Source organism: Streptopelia decaocto (genome assembly GCF_964273445.1).
Source record: "Streptopelia decaocto genome assembly, chromosome: Z".
NCBI lineage: Eukaryota > Metazoa > Chordata > Aves > Columbiformes > Columbidae > Streptopelia > Streptopelia decaocto.
In genome coordinates, this window is record NC_138657.1 from 23,503,594 (window position 1) to 23,517,942 (window position 14,349).

Genomic DNA, 14,349 nt, shown 5'->3' on the forward strand with positions numbered 1-14,349 from the left:
GCCTCTGTCACAGGAAGCTTGAAACAAGTTCACGGCTTAAACATTTACCCAGCTGTTAAACGGGCTCTGCAGCCCTTGCACTAATGGCAGCAATTAGACTACTTGTGACATGAGTGAACTTTTAAAAAGTGGTATTTCTTCAATCATAAAGCCCAGATAAAGGTTTTTATCGCACAGGAACTAGCTCTTTCATCATTGCATTTGACACATTCAATTGGTTTATCTATCTGCTTACGTATGTTCTTAATCCTTCACTCACTTATTTGTCCTCTCCGTTCATACACACTACATTTGTATTAACAAGCGAGCCTTGCATTTTTAAAGGAGTGAATCACGCTTCTATATACCTCACTAAAATAATAAAAATAATCTGAAAATAATGACAATTTTGGTTTTACCAGAATTTTCTTAAGATCAAGGAGGTACTTCTTTAATCTGGAATTTGTATACTCTGTAAAGAAAGTTCTATATTTTACCTGTGTTTGGTTTAGGAAAAGTCTTTTTTTTGTTCATTAAGCTCTCACTGGACACTGGTCCAGAACAGTAGGAACATTTTGTCAAAATATGTATTTAATGACAAAGCAATGTGAAACTTTTAAATCTCAAGTCTGACCTTGGTGCCTGGGAAGGTCATGGAGCAGATCATCCTGAATGACATCACATGGCACATACAAGAAAACCAAGTGATCAGGCTCAGTCAACATGGGTTTATGAAAGGCAGGTTCTTTTTGACCAACTTGATCTCCTTCTACAACCAGATGACCCACCCAGCAGATAAGGGAAGGGCTGTGGATGTTGTGTAGTTAGACTTCAGTAAAGCCTTTGACACCGTATCCCACACCATTCTCGCGGAGAAACTGGCAGCTCATGGCCTGGATGGGTGTACTCTGCAATGGGTAAAGAACTGGCTGGATGGCCATGCCCAAAGAGTTGTGGTGAATGGAGCCAAATCCAGCTGGCGGCTGGTCACAAGTGGTGTTACCCAGGGCGCAGTATTAGGGTCAGTTCTGTTAAATCTCTTTATCAGTGATCTGGATGAAGGGATTGAGTGCACCCTTAGTCAGTTTTCAGATGACGCCAAGTAGGGTGGGAGTGTTGCTCTGCTGGAGGGTAGGAAGGTCATACAGAGGGATCTGGACCAGCTGGATCATAGGGCTGAGGCCAATAGTATGAGGTTCAACAAGGCCACGTGCTGGGTCCTGCACTTGGGTAACAACAACCCCAGGCAGTGTTACAGTCTCGGGGAAGAGTGGCTGGAAAGCTGCCTGGTGGGAAAGGACCTAGGGGTGTTGATTGACAGCTGGCTAAACACGAGCCAGCAGTGTGCCCAGATGGCCAAAAAGGCCGACACCATCCTGGCTATTATCAGGAATAGTGCAGCCAGCACTACTAGAAAAGTGATTGTGCCACTGTACTCGGCACTGGTGAGGCCCCACCTTGAATCCTGTGTTCAGTTTTGGGCCTCTCACTACAAGAAAGACAGTGAGGTTCACTTGATGATCCTGAGGGTGTCTTCCAGCTGAAATGATTCTTTGATTCTATAATTTTAATTCTTTGGTTATTACTCAAGCAGACTGAAAAATGTGGGAAAGATTCTAAATACCATAACAGAAGACTGTCATTTTAGTACAAGAAAAATGCAATTAAAAACGTATGATGCAGCAAAAGCTTTTTTATTTTTTTTAAATACACTTGTTCAGAGGGTTCACTGTTCAATATCTGATGATGCTGCAGCAGCTGTATTTTTTGTTTAGGAGTAGATGGATCCAGGTTGCAAGATGTAGGCTGCATGTCCTTACAGGCTGTATCTGTTCCTGGGCCATGAGGTAACATACCAGGTTTAAGCCAAGTGTTTGCTGTCCCTACAGACACAGCACAGAACATTTTTTTATTTTAAATTACCAGCTGTATAAACATTATAATGTGCTACACCAATACTACCGTAGAATAGTAAAATAATAACATATGCCATCAGTAGCCACAAAAATAAACAATCTTAAACTAATTGTAATTGATACAATCAGGCTGGATTAAGCCATGTATATACTGAGGATGTATCAACATTGCAGCCAACCTACCATCTTAGACTTTACAGTTTATTTTAAACTTTATTGTTGTTTAGACTGTAATTGATTATGTCATTGATCATCACAGGATCTAAGAGTCTTTCTAAATCCAGGTCAGTAATGGCCTTCCACAGAAAGAGAGTCCATTGTATCCCAAAGTTTAGTGTCAGCAGAAAGCTCAGCAATGAACCAGCTGTGCAGCCCCTTCCCTGACCAGCGTGTGCTCCCATCAGCAAATACCATCATCAAAAGCAGGAACAACCAACGGCGAATTTGTGCAGGTCTTGATGAAAAATATCAAGTTATTGTGTGAAAAATACTATTAGGGGGGAACACCTGTTCCAATGAAGAGGGAACCGGGGGAAGACACTCATCGAGGGAGCCCCGTATACTTCTCTTTCTGGCTGGCCAGTGGGAAAAGTTTTCCATTCTCTCTCTGTCTCTCTCTCCACCTCCCTCCTTCCATCTCTCTTTCTCTCTCCTTCTTGGCACCTACATCTCCCCTTCCCTTTCTGTCACTCCGTCTCTCTCTTACTTTTTTTATTTTGGCTTGAGTTGTTCGGGTTTTTTTTCTAATTTTCCCAGCATCACCATTAGAGTTTATGTATTTCATCAGCTATGGACCCTGCTAGTGACTGTATCACTACAGTTACAATACCAGGTCCACTCCATCACTGGACATATCTTCAAAATTTCCTTCTAATTCAAATTAGTATTTCACGTTAAATTATCTTCGAAGGCAACAGCCTTTAGTAAACAGTTGTTTTGAGAAAAATGTCAGCAAAAATTCCAGAAAACTATTTTTAGTATAATTATTAGTTTCTAAATTATTCGTATTGTAAAGATTTTTAGCCAAAGTTCTTTTAAAAGCCTATTAAAACTTTTTGTTATAATTTATGTTATTATACCAAGTAGTGCTTAATTTTCATTGTTGCCCAAGAGAGTGATTAAAACAGCCTAGTACCTAAGCATTATCTGCATTAATAAAATATGGGGAGATGTAGGATGACTGCTAAAACTTTTTTTCAGGTAAAAGGATATTGATCTACAAAATGTCAACATTTCCAGCAACAAGAAAAGGGAAGAAGTTTCCTGAAACTACATGCTATGGCATGAATAATACTGAGCAAATACCAGCAACTACATTTAATCAGCCAGCTAATTTGCGAACAATTTGCAGGAAACCTCATCTAAAGTCTCTCAAGCTTGAACAAAACTGAAATGTAGCAAAGAGACAAGAAAAAAGATCAGACAAAGAAACTTATTCCTAGTTCTGACTCCAGCATGTTGCCAGACTTACACTGAGGAAAAGCTTGATCACAAACAGTAGTATTCTGAAGAAAGCTATCCAAAACATTTTCTTTGAAAGTGATTGAAAAAAATAAAACAGATGCGAAAGGTAGGATTATCAGATTTTGAAGATGTCAGGTCAAAAATACTCTAGTTTTGAATCGAGAGTTTACAGTCTAAAATCCAGTGACTTCTAATTTGACAATATAGATTACATTTTCACTATACCAGAACATGCATTATTATTTGTATGACAAGTTCCTTTTTCTGCACATTGAGGTCTTTCTCCCTTGAATATATTTAGCAGCTTACTGAAACAAACTGACATGGCAATTTATCAATACATTTTCTTCTTGGAAACTGTAGGGGTTTTTAATATTCTAAGAACATTTTAACAAGAGTATGTAACAGTCAACTTTATCTTACTCCACATCCTGTTTACATGGTATGCCAAAGATATACACAGGACTAAACTGAGTCTACTGTAGCCTATCTGTTGCTCGCAGTACTTCCAAACTGTCATTAAGTAATTCAGTTCAACTGTACAGCGAAGCTTGCTACTACTCAAAACTGTGGGCACTTATTTAATCCTCCATGTGTTTCTGTGCCCAAGACTAATGACTTAGTAATGCCTATGCTAAGTCTACTATTTTTTTGAGAAACCTCTGTTCTCAAAAACACACACACAAAAGTGAAAAATGGCACGGTATAATGGAAGCTACTTCTGCTCCAATGGCATTGTGCTATTTTTTTTATACTTCTCGAAGTCTAGAGTTCTTACACTGAATGTTACTGCAGTTGTTTTTTCCTCATTATGGGTTGCATCATCCTTGGTGCTTCCAAGAGTAACAGCAAGATGATGTCTCTTGACCTTGAGATCACAAAAGTTGTGCTCTCTTCACTCACCAGCATGGACACAGGTCCACAGAAGAGATTCGGCAAAAGCACAGTAACATGCTGCAATATCCAGTGTTGTTGTAAGTCATGTGCTTTCGTTGCATACAGAGGAAAACCTGAAGGCTGTCAGGATATCTCCTTGGACTACAGTAGTGTCTCTTTCTTACATGCAAAACTGAGTCACATTAACTTTGCCTTTAGCACTTCTATTCCAAAGGAGAGTAAGGTTAACTTCAAAAAAGAGTGGGAGTGACACAATATAAAGGTACATTCCAGAAATTTACATTTTCATACTAAAAGTTACCAAACAGAGGCCATTCTGTGTCTCAGGAAGAGGTCAGTTCTTCTCCTTTTCTTTAGTGAACATATGTGAACATATTTGGAGGAGTTCTCCTTTCCCTTGTCAGAAGCAGACATGAATATCTGTATGACTGCCGTTTCAGCCCTGGACCATGGTATGTCTTCTCAGATACTGTAGAACATGATCCTTACAGTTCATTATTATAAAGGAACTGAATGGACAGTGAATGGAGCAAATGTTTTAGTTGCCTAAACATGGGCTTTCTGTGCACTTTTAATGTCCTTACCTAGCATCTCTCAAAATCTCTTATTGCTATTAAAATTGTATCCTTGTATTTTTTATTCACTCTTCAGCAATGAGAAACGGAAATAACTGCCATTTCTATAATACCGGGACAATAGAAAACAAGTCTGAGCTCTGCAATCAGACATCGTAAAATATAATTGCAAAACCTTCCACATAACTAAACATTAAGTCTGTATGAAACAATTTTGTGTTGCACAATTACAGAGAGAAGAATAAAAATGTCCAGTGTTGGGTTACTGTGATTTTTCCAAGGAACTGACGCTTATGCAATTGTGCTGTTTGTCTGTCCTCTCCAATTGCTTTTGAACCTGCTGGATAATTTTGACAAACTTTGGTGAGGGCATGGAAGGAAGAAGCTTAGCTGAAAAAAAACACATATTCTTTCAAGTTTTGTGAACATCAGCAACTGAATAGCAGATAGACTGGCACACATTGCTGAATGAAAAACTGCAATCTGATCTGAACTGTTTATCCTTTCTCTCCTGCTAAAGACCTGTATGTACTGACTGTCCAGCTGCCTGGGTGCAAGAGTAAATGACAGCCCAAAGCAGATCTGAACACCGGAGTTTCTTTCAGTACAAAAGAGATGAAAGCATTTACCCTGCTTTATAATCTAGCACAATCACTCACATGCGTCACAAATGTTAGTGTTTCAGGTCTCAACTTGCCTCCTTTGCAGGAAGGTCCATGCTGGTCTGGGATGGTCAGGCAGAAAATCATGTTTGTTCCTGTTGTGCTGCCTCCTGCAGCCCCTAGCCTTGGGCATTACTGGCCAAGGTCTCTGGGCATCCCACAGCATCACTGAATCACAGAATGTCAGGGATTGGAATGGACCTCGAAATATCATCTAGTCCAATCCCCCTGCTGGAGCAGGAACACCTGGATGAGGTTACACAGGAATGTGTTCAGGCGGGTTTTGAATATCTCCAGAGAAGGAGACTCCACAACCCCCCTGGGCAGCCTGATCCAGTGTTCTGATACCCTCACTGTGAAGAAGTTTCTTCTCACATTTAAGTGGAACCTCTTGTGTCCCAGTTTGTATCCATTACCCCTTGTCTTATCATTGGTTGTCACCGAGAAGAGCCTGGCTCCATCCTTGTGACACTCACCGTTTACATATTTATAAACATTAATAAGGTCACCCCTCAGTCTCTTCTTCTCCAAGCTAAAAAGCCCCAGCTCCCTCAGCCTTTCCTCATAAGGGAGATACTCCACTCCCTTAATAATCTTCGTTGCCTTGTGCTGGACTCTCCAGCAGTTCCCTGTCCTTCTTGAACTGAGGGGCCCAGAACTGGACACAATATTCCAGATGTGGTCTCACCAGGGCAGAGTAGAGGGGATCTACTAACCACCCCCCTTCTAATACACCTCAGGATGCCATTGGCCTTCCTGGCCACAAGGGCACAGTGCTGGCTCATGGTCATCCTGCTGTCTACCAGGACCCCCAGGTCCCTTTCCCCTACACTGCTCTCTAATAGGTCATCCCCCAACTTATACTGGAACCTGGGTTTGTTCCTGCCAAAACGTAAGACTCCACACTTGCCCTTGTTATATTTCATTACATTTTTCCCAACCCAACTCTCCAGCTTGTCTAGGTCTCGCTGGATGGCAGCACAGCCTTCTGGTGTGTCAGCCACTCCTCCCAGCTTAGTGTCACCAGCAAACTTGCTGACAGTGCACTCTGTTCCCTCATCCAAGTCATTAATGAATATATTGAATAATACTGGTCCCAGTACTGACCCTTGAGGCACTCCACTAGATACAGGCCTCCAACTAGACTCTGCCTCATTGACCACAACTCTCTGGCTTCTTTCCTTCAGCCAGTTCACAGTCCACCTCACTACCCAATCATCCAGTCCACACTTTCTCAGTTTAGCAGGGAGGATGCTGTGGGAGACTGTGTCAAATGCTTTACTGAAGTCAAGGTAGACCACATCTGCCGCTCTGCCATCATCTAGCCACCTCGTTATGTCTTCATAAAAGGCTCTGAGGTTGGTCATGCACAACTTCCCCTTGGTAAAGCCATGTTGACTGCCCCTAATGACCCTCTTATGCCTTGAGATGGCAACAAGGATAAGTTGTTCCATCACTTTCCCAGGGATGGAGGTGAGGCTGACTGGTCTATGGTTACCCGTGTCCTCCTTCTTGCCCTTTTTGAAGACTGGAGTGACATTTACTTTCCTCCAGTCCTCAGGCACCTCTCCTGTTTCCCACTACTTAGCAAAGATGATGGAGAGTGGTCCAGCAATGACCTCAGCCAGCTCCCTCGGCACCCGTGGGTGCATCCCATCTGGACCCATGGATTTATGGATGTCCAGATTGCCTAATTGCTCCTAACCCAGTCCTCATCAACTAAAGCAAACTCCTCCATTGTCCTCACTTCCTCTGGGGCCTCAGGGGTACGCGGCTCCCCAGGACAGCCTCTGGCAGAGTAGACGAAGGCATTCAGTAACTCTGCCTTCTCTGTATCTTCTGTCACCAGGGTACCCACCTCATTCATCAGTGGGCCTACATTGCCTCTAGTGTTAGTTTTATCTGTCACGTATTTGAAAAAGCTCTTTCTGTTGTCCTTGACTCCTTTCGCCAGGTTTAATTCTAAGGAAGCCTTAGCTTTCCTAGTTGCCTCCCTGCATCCTGTGACAGTAGCCTTGTATTCTTCCAAAGTGACCAGCCCTTCCTGCCATCATCTATAAACTCTCCTCTTCCACTTGAGCTTACCCAGCAGTTCCTTGTTTAACCACACAGGTCTCCTGGCTCCCTTCCTTGACTTCCTATGTGTCAGGATGCTCTTCATCACCACACAGCTCTCTGTTTTCCAGGATCTTCCCCCCTTCCAGGATCTTTCCTCCAACCAGGATTTCACCATCCCCTTTCTGAGTCCTTATCTGTTTTCTGAGACCACTTGTATTCAGGGACACTTCTTTTTGGAGCCAGCTCTTCTTTCCAGGGCCCCAAGTCCTTGGTTTTCTAAATCCAGATTGTCTATGTGCAGAAGAACAACACACAAGCTACCTCCTAACTGGTGGGTGTTGTCTCTATTTATTGGAGGGTTTGGGACATGTCACTTTTATTTTGTCCAGATACTACCAAAATTTACATTGAGCTCGTATCAGTTGCAGCAAGCAGGTAGCAGGTCTGTGCTTCAGAGTTTCAAAAATCAATTTCATACATCCATCAATATCTCAACTTGCAGCCATTATCTGCCACCTGTTAGCATTCACATTCTAAGCTATTTTTTAATCTGTGACACCAGTGAGCACATACATAGCTAAATCAGTAATAGCACTGAGCTGTGACACTCTTGCCTTGCTGTTAATGGAATGTATGGGAGGGAATGAAACAAGGAAGATCTAAGTAACAGTGGTGGGCCATGTGAGAGGATGACATAGATCAGTAGAATACCCCACCTGGACCATTTCAAATATTGCTTATTCACATGCCAGAGACCCTGTTCCCTAAGAATTTTTGTGCAGCTGATAAAAAGGAAACTTCGGGTGGCAGAAGTGTTAAATTCGTCAGCTCTATTTATTCTGAACAATACTCTTTTTGATATGTGGTTCATAGCTGCTACTATTAATACTGAATGTGGTAAAACACTACTCCATTTTATCACTGTTACATATTTTATAAAGTTTGTTTGGTTTTGCTCCAGCAGTTATATCCTGGTTACATCGAAATGGAGCACTACCTCTAACTTAATGCAGGAACGGGGTATGGTTTTTATTTAACAGTGCACTCGTGTGGCAAGACTTAGGAAGTACATTTACGAGACTGAAGTTTATTACACGACTGGTTAAATGCAACGTGTTTTTTCATTACAGAAGACAAAATAACACATAAAAGGTGTTTTAGATAGACACAATGATCTGTTCCCCAACATAATTAATTTCAGGTACTTTTTATAATTAATATTTTATCTCACTTCGATTGCATACTTAGCAAAAATATCCTCTTTCAAATATTTTGGTAATAGAAGTCACAGCTCCAATAAAGGATATGATCTTGTTTTGTCACAATGACTTTTATTAAGCTAACTGATATTGTTGAAGAAAGTATAAATAACCTCCCAGGCAACCAAGTCCTTCTTCAGGGGAAAAAAAAAAAAAGAAAAAAAAAAAAAAAAAAGAAAAAAAGTAAAGAAAGTGGAGCTGAAAGCTAAACATACATTGAAAACAATTGCTCCTTTTAGCTTACATATGCAGCATATAACCATCCATGTTATCTCAGTCCTGTCTAACTGGGGAGACCTACAAAACACTTCCAAAGGATGAGCATTGAAATAAAATTCTAACCTTTTTGAATACAAAATAAGTGGAAAACAGATACCAGCTTTGTAGCTTATTACAGTCTCTCTCCCCCTCACAAAGCTGCATTCTCCAGAGGCTACAACTTCTTTTTCTTCTGTTAAGAAGACAGCCACCTCAAAGAAATAATGATAGACTGAGAGCTATATAGTGAGAGCTTTTAGGCAGCTGGAGAAATGGTAACTGATTAGCTGACACAAGTCAAATTGATTTTACTCTTGCCATTTTTAGTCTTTGTGAGGTTGTATCTCAAGGCAAAAGAAGCCCTTTGGAGCACATCTCCAACATTTTGGGCAACCACAAGCAGGTGTAGATCACTATAATCTAAGTGTCAGGGAGCAGAAGGTTATCCAGGAGCAGACAGACACAGCAGGGCAGAGCCCTCACTAACAAGAGGTGCAGTTCCACATTACCCAAGCAAGAAGAGCAGCACTTCCAGTTCCCTCTCTCCTCCAAGGGTGTGTGTTTGGCGCAACTGAAATATAACGGTCAAACTGTCTTCAGTCTTGCTAAGCTTTCTTTTGCTCTGCTATTTTCCATGGCTAACAGATTTCTTGCAAAGTGTCTGGCTGCTGGTAGGTCCCACAGCAGGGGGGCTGCAATCAACACACATCTCAGTGGAGATGCAATACACAAGAAGGATGTTCATGGTCCTGAAGAAAGAAAAGCCTGAATTTGAAGATTACTGGTGAGCTTGTTAACCTAGAGCATGCCTGAGTTGTCAAGACTTGTGGCTTAACATAATGTTAGGCCAATGACTGAAGGGAGAAGGGAAGCCAATGATTGATCATACTGTGGGAGGAGACCCAAGAGTCCTGCTTGGACACATTTTTCCATTTGATTGACCCAATGATACTAGAAAGCCAGTGCTGCTAGCCAAACATCCAAAAGCCACAAAGCTGCTAAAAGAGCTGTAAGTCTTACCTATTTATATTTAATTTATACTAGAAATTGCCACTGTGACTTGACTGGCTGCTTTCCATCATCTTCAATCACACTTTTTCTACCGTTGATTTAATCTCCACATATGTTGCAGGAAGCCCTTCAACACTCTGTGTTCCCCTGATGATGACCCTTGGAATGGAAATTAGATGACCTGAACACTTCCAGAGGTAACTTATCAGAGAAAACACCAGGCAGCGTTCCCTCTGTTTTGCACCAGGACATGCTGGTCCATCATGGTCCCAGTAAGAAGGGCATTCAGACACTGTAAAGTATAATTTCAAAGAAGAGTTGAGTTAAAACCATAAAGAAAGAGAGAACAGCTATTTTACAGCACTACAGATGTGACAAACCATGAGTAATGCAGCATGAAACAGGTCTCTGATCAGGGCACACCATGGAGACCCTGTCTGTGGAAGGGCTAGCTCACTGTAGTCATTCAAGCTATTAGAGGATTTTCTTACAAGAAGACAACTCCATTCATCATTTCTACTATCACACAGAAAGGATATTCACATGAGAACTTCTTGCTGCACTTTTACATAGAGGCAAGGCTGCAGGGGTGCTGTAATCATACAATGTGGGAGCTGCCTGCTGGCTCCTCTCACAGTGAGCGAGATGAATGTATCTTGTGGCCATGGGACGCGCATGGCACAATACCGGCCTGTGGGTCACACTGAGTTAACTGCTGCATGGGTCACCAAGGTCTCAGTGCACTATGGTCCTGCAGGCAGGATCAGCTCCCTCTGATGTGGAGTCATTCTGCAGCCTGTGCTCCACTACCACACACTGCACGCTGAGGTGTCTGACCTCATTCCTTTGGAGTCTGCAGTTCAACAGGAAGTCTTGGAGGATAAAACCAGGTAGCTGTAATGGTCATAAGTGATCAGGAGAGTTGGTGGGAGCTCAGGGGTTGCCGTTTTTGCATAGGTTGTGCCAGGACTATGTAGTCTGGGGTTGGAAAGCCAGGCTGGAGGGGGCTTTTTTAAACCTTGTGGATCCCAGACCTCTGCCCTGTAGGTACAATCTGCAGGGGAAGCATAGCATCACAAGTGAGGTACCATGGCTGCAGCGGCCTGCAGGAGAGAGTGCACGGAAGGCGACGAAACTGGTGAGGGGTCTGGAGCACAAGTCTGATAAGGAGCGGCTGAGGGAACTGGGGCTGTTCAGCCTGGAGAAAAGGAAACTGAGGGGAGACCTCATCGCTGTCTACAACTACCTGAAAGGAGGTTGTAGCATGGAGGGTGTTGGTCTTTTCTCCCAGGTAGCAAGTGATAGGACAAGAGGAAATGGCCTCAAGTTGCACCAGGGGAGGTTCAAATTGGATATTAGGAAAAAATTCTTCCCAGAAAGGGTTGACAGTCATTGGAACAGGCTGCCCAGGGAAGTGGTGGAGTCACCACCTGTGGAGTTGTTTAAAAGGCGTTTAGACAAGATTCTTAGGGACATGGTTTTGTGCCAGAGTTAGATTATGGTTGGACTCAATGATACTCAGAGTCTCTTCCAACCAAAATTATTCTATTCTCATTCTTATTCTTATTCTTATTCTTATTCTTATTCTTATTCTTATTCTTATTCTTCTCAGGCCCCTTCTGCAAAAACAGCTTGGCAGAAGCCTTTATGAAAGTCAGCTGTGACCAAAGCAGGGTGAAGGGTACGGACATGTCCTGATGTTCTCAGAATGAGAAAGTACAATGACAGAGGAGAGGTCCTATGTTTCTGTTGTGAAGTCTGATTTATTTACATCAAGGTGGTGTCACGAGGGGCATCTGGAGTTCTCTCTGCAGAAAGTTACCTCGCAGAATGGACAAGAATGTCTCTATAGAAGTAAGGACTTGGTCAAAGAACTCTGTTTCCCTTCTCCACCAGTGGCTCTCTCTTAGCAATGTACCCTCAGCTTTCCAGTCAGCTATATACATCAGAGGGGATAATCTCAAACCCACAAATTATTGTCTCCCAGGTGCTCCATGCTGCTCGTGTGGGCTGTCCTGGTGCTCAGTGTGCCATGGCGGGGTGAGCGCGGCTGGAGGGCAGACTTGGCGGCACTGCGGGTGCCCCAACGTGCTCTCCGGCAGTCGCCGCTCGCACAGACTGCCCGGTCAGTACTTCAGCAGGTGGAGCTGAAAGCCTCTGCAAACACCCGTCCTTGAACTGCGGAGTGTTTCTAACAGTCGGGAAAACTGCTGTTTGGGTGTCCCAAGGAGAGCCCTCTCACCCACAGCACAACAGCAAAGCTACATTTACGCGCCGCTGGAGCTGCCGGATGTCACCGCGGTGCGGGGAAACGCGGCACGAACAACGGCCGCCGCCACTTCCCGCCCAGACCGACCGACTCTGCGCGTGCGCGCCGGCTGCCACCGGGCCGAGTGGCGCAGGCGCCCTCGTGCTCCCGCACGCCGTTCCAGGCCAGGCGCGCTCTGATGACGCCACCTCATCTGGCGTCCCGGACCACCACGGCGCCGCCGCCGGCAGCCGTGCGCATGCGCGCTAGGTGAGGCGCCGCGTTCCTTTCTCTCGGCCCTCTCCCGGGGGGACGCGCCCCCTTCTCCCCTCCCCCCCGCCCCCCCCCCCCCCAGCCCGTCCGTTGTCCCGCGCAGCGGCCGTTAGCTGTCGCCGCTGCCCGCCCCGCCGCGCTGTGAGGCGAGGAGGGGAAGCGCTGGCCGAGTAGACACGGGCTGGCCGCGGAGCCTGCCTTCTCTCTCTCCTCCCTTCAGGAGGGGGCCGCGGGCAAGCGGAGGAGGGAGGCCCCGTCACGGCTGCGGGCCGTGCACGGGAGCGCAGGCGGCGGGGCCTGCAGCGGGCGGGAGGAGGGATGCGCCCAAGCCCGCCGCCGGGGGCGGCCCCTGAGGGCGAGGGCGCGGTCCCTGGGCGGGCGGGGCCGATCGCAGGCCGGGGCACGCAAGCCGGAGGCCGGCAGAGGCCGGCGCCAGGGGGAGGCGGGCCAAGCCGGCGGCCGGCCGCTGCCTCCTCCCCGGCAGCCGCGGCCCCCCGGAGCTGGGGGCAGGGCTGAGGCCGGGGCGGGGGAGCGCGGCGAGGGACTGAATCGTGTCTCTGTGCATAGGTGAGCCCGATGTGGATTCGCCGGCTGGGCGAGGGGCAGCGCGGCGGTCCTTAGCTGTTCCCCCGGAGCCGGCGAGGCCCTGTGTGTGTGCGGGGTGGGAGACATGGACTCGGCAGAGCCCGCGGGCGCCGCGGGTGGAGACCTTTCGGCGGATCGGGCCGCGGCCAGCCGTCTTCGGTGCGGAGAGGAGGAGCCGGACAAGGAGGGAGAGGATGCGGGAGGGAAGAGCGGCGGCTGCTCCTGGGAGCAGAGCCTGAACCCCGAGCTGCAGCAGGGATACCGCATCTTGCGCGAGTTTCTCCTGGAGAAGTACCGACCTCTGACAGCCCCGTTTTTGAAGCCCCTCGCGGATCAGGCATCTGTAACGGAGGAAGCAGCTGGCTCCCTCTCGGGTCGCAACAGCAGTCACTCCTTTCAGCAGCTGCCAGCTGAAATGTGGCTGTTGAAAATGGAAGAGAAATTTTCCAGTGGGCAGTACACAGGAATAGAAGATTTCGTGGGTGACTTCCGGCTAATGCTGGAGACATGTTACCGGCTGCACGGTGTAGATCACTGGCTCTCCAAACAGGCCCAGAAGCTGGAGATGATGCTGGAACAGAAGCTGGCACTGCTGTCCCGGTAGGTGTAGAAAACTCTCTGGGGCCCCTGTCAGATGCTGTTTACATGAAGTAGAAGAGGAGGGTATGTTTCTTGATGTAAAAAATACCTTTTGAATGTGTTTTAACAGACAAAATCGCATACAGAAACATTCAAACTCTTGATACTTCCACAAAGAGGAATGTTTCCTACTGGGAACTATTCAAATCTTAGTTCAAAATGCTTTGGAGATTCCAAACCAAAAAATACCAAAATGCAAAATAGATTACAGCATTTCCTGGGTAAGATTTTTCTTCTGAAAGAAGCCTTTTATGAACTTGAAGGCGTATTTGTTTAGACAAGATGTTAAATGCTCATTTCTTTATGCTGTCAAAAGCAAGTGAAACTACCCAAACTCTGTATGAACAACTGCCTCTTTAAAATTGTCATCTTTACCGTCTGAGATTGTTACTGTCTGTAAAATAAGTAGGAATAAAATTTTGAGCCAAAGTACTTGCTTTGAAATGGCTAATTTGATGTTGGAATATTTTTTTAGAATCAAAATGAAAAAGAATGCTTGGCATATTATGATCTTAAATGGCAAAA

General features: G+C 45.3%; 1 protein-coding gene across 2 annotated transcripts in view; it reads left to right on the forward strand.

Annotated features, from left to right (window-relative positions):
* The first annotated feature begins 12,721 nt into the window (after positions 1-12,721).
* BRD10 (bromodomain containing 10) overlaps positions 12,722-14,349 on the forward strand; it is a 51,058-nt gene continuing 49,430 nt past the window's right edge. The window contains exon 1 of one of the 2 annotated variants that reach the window (XM_082074625.1): positions 12,722-13,785. In XM_082074625.1, coding sequence (XP_081930751.1) covers positions 13,271-13,785 — 515 coding nt within the window. In that variant the 5' untranslated portion in view covers positions 12,722-13,270. The remainder of the gene's footprint in view (positions 13,786-14,349) is intronic. The other variant, XM_082074626.1, reaches the window with a different exon arrangement.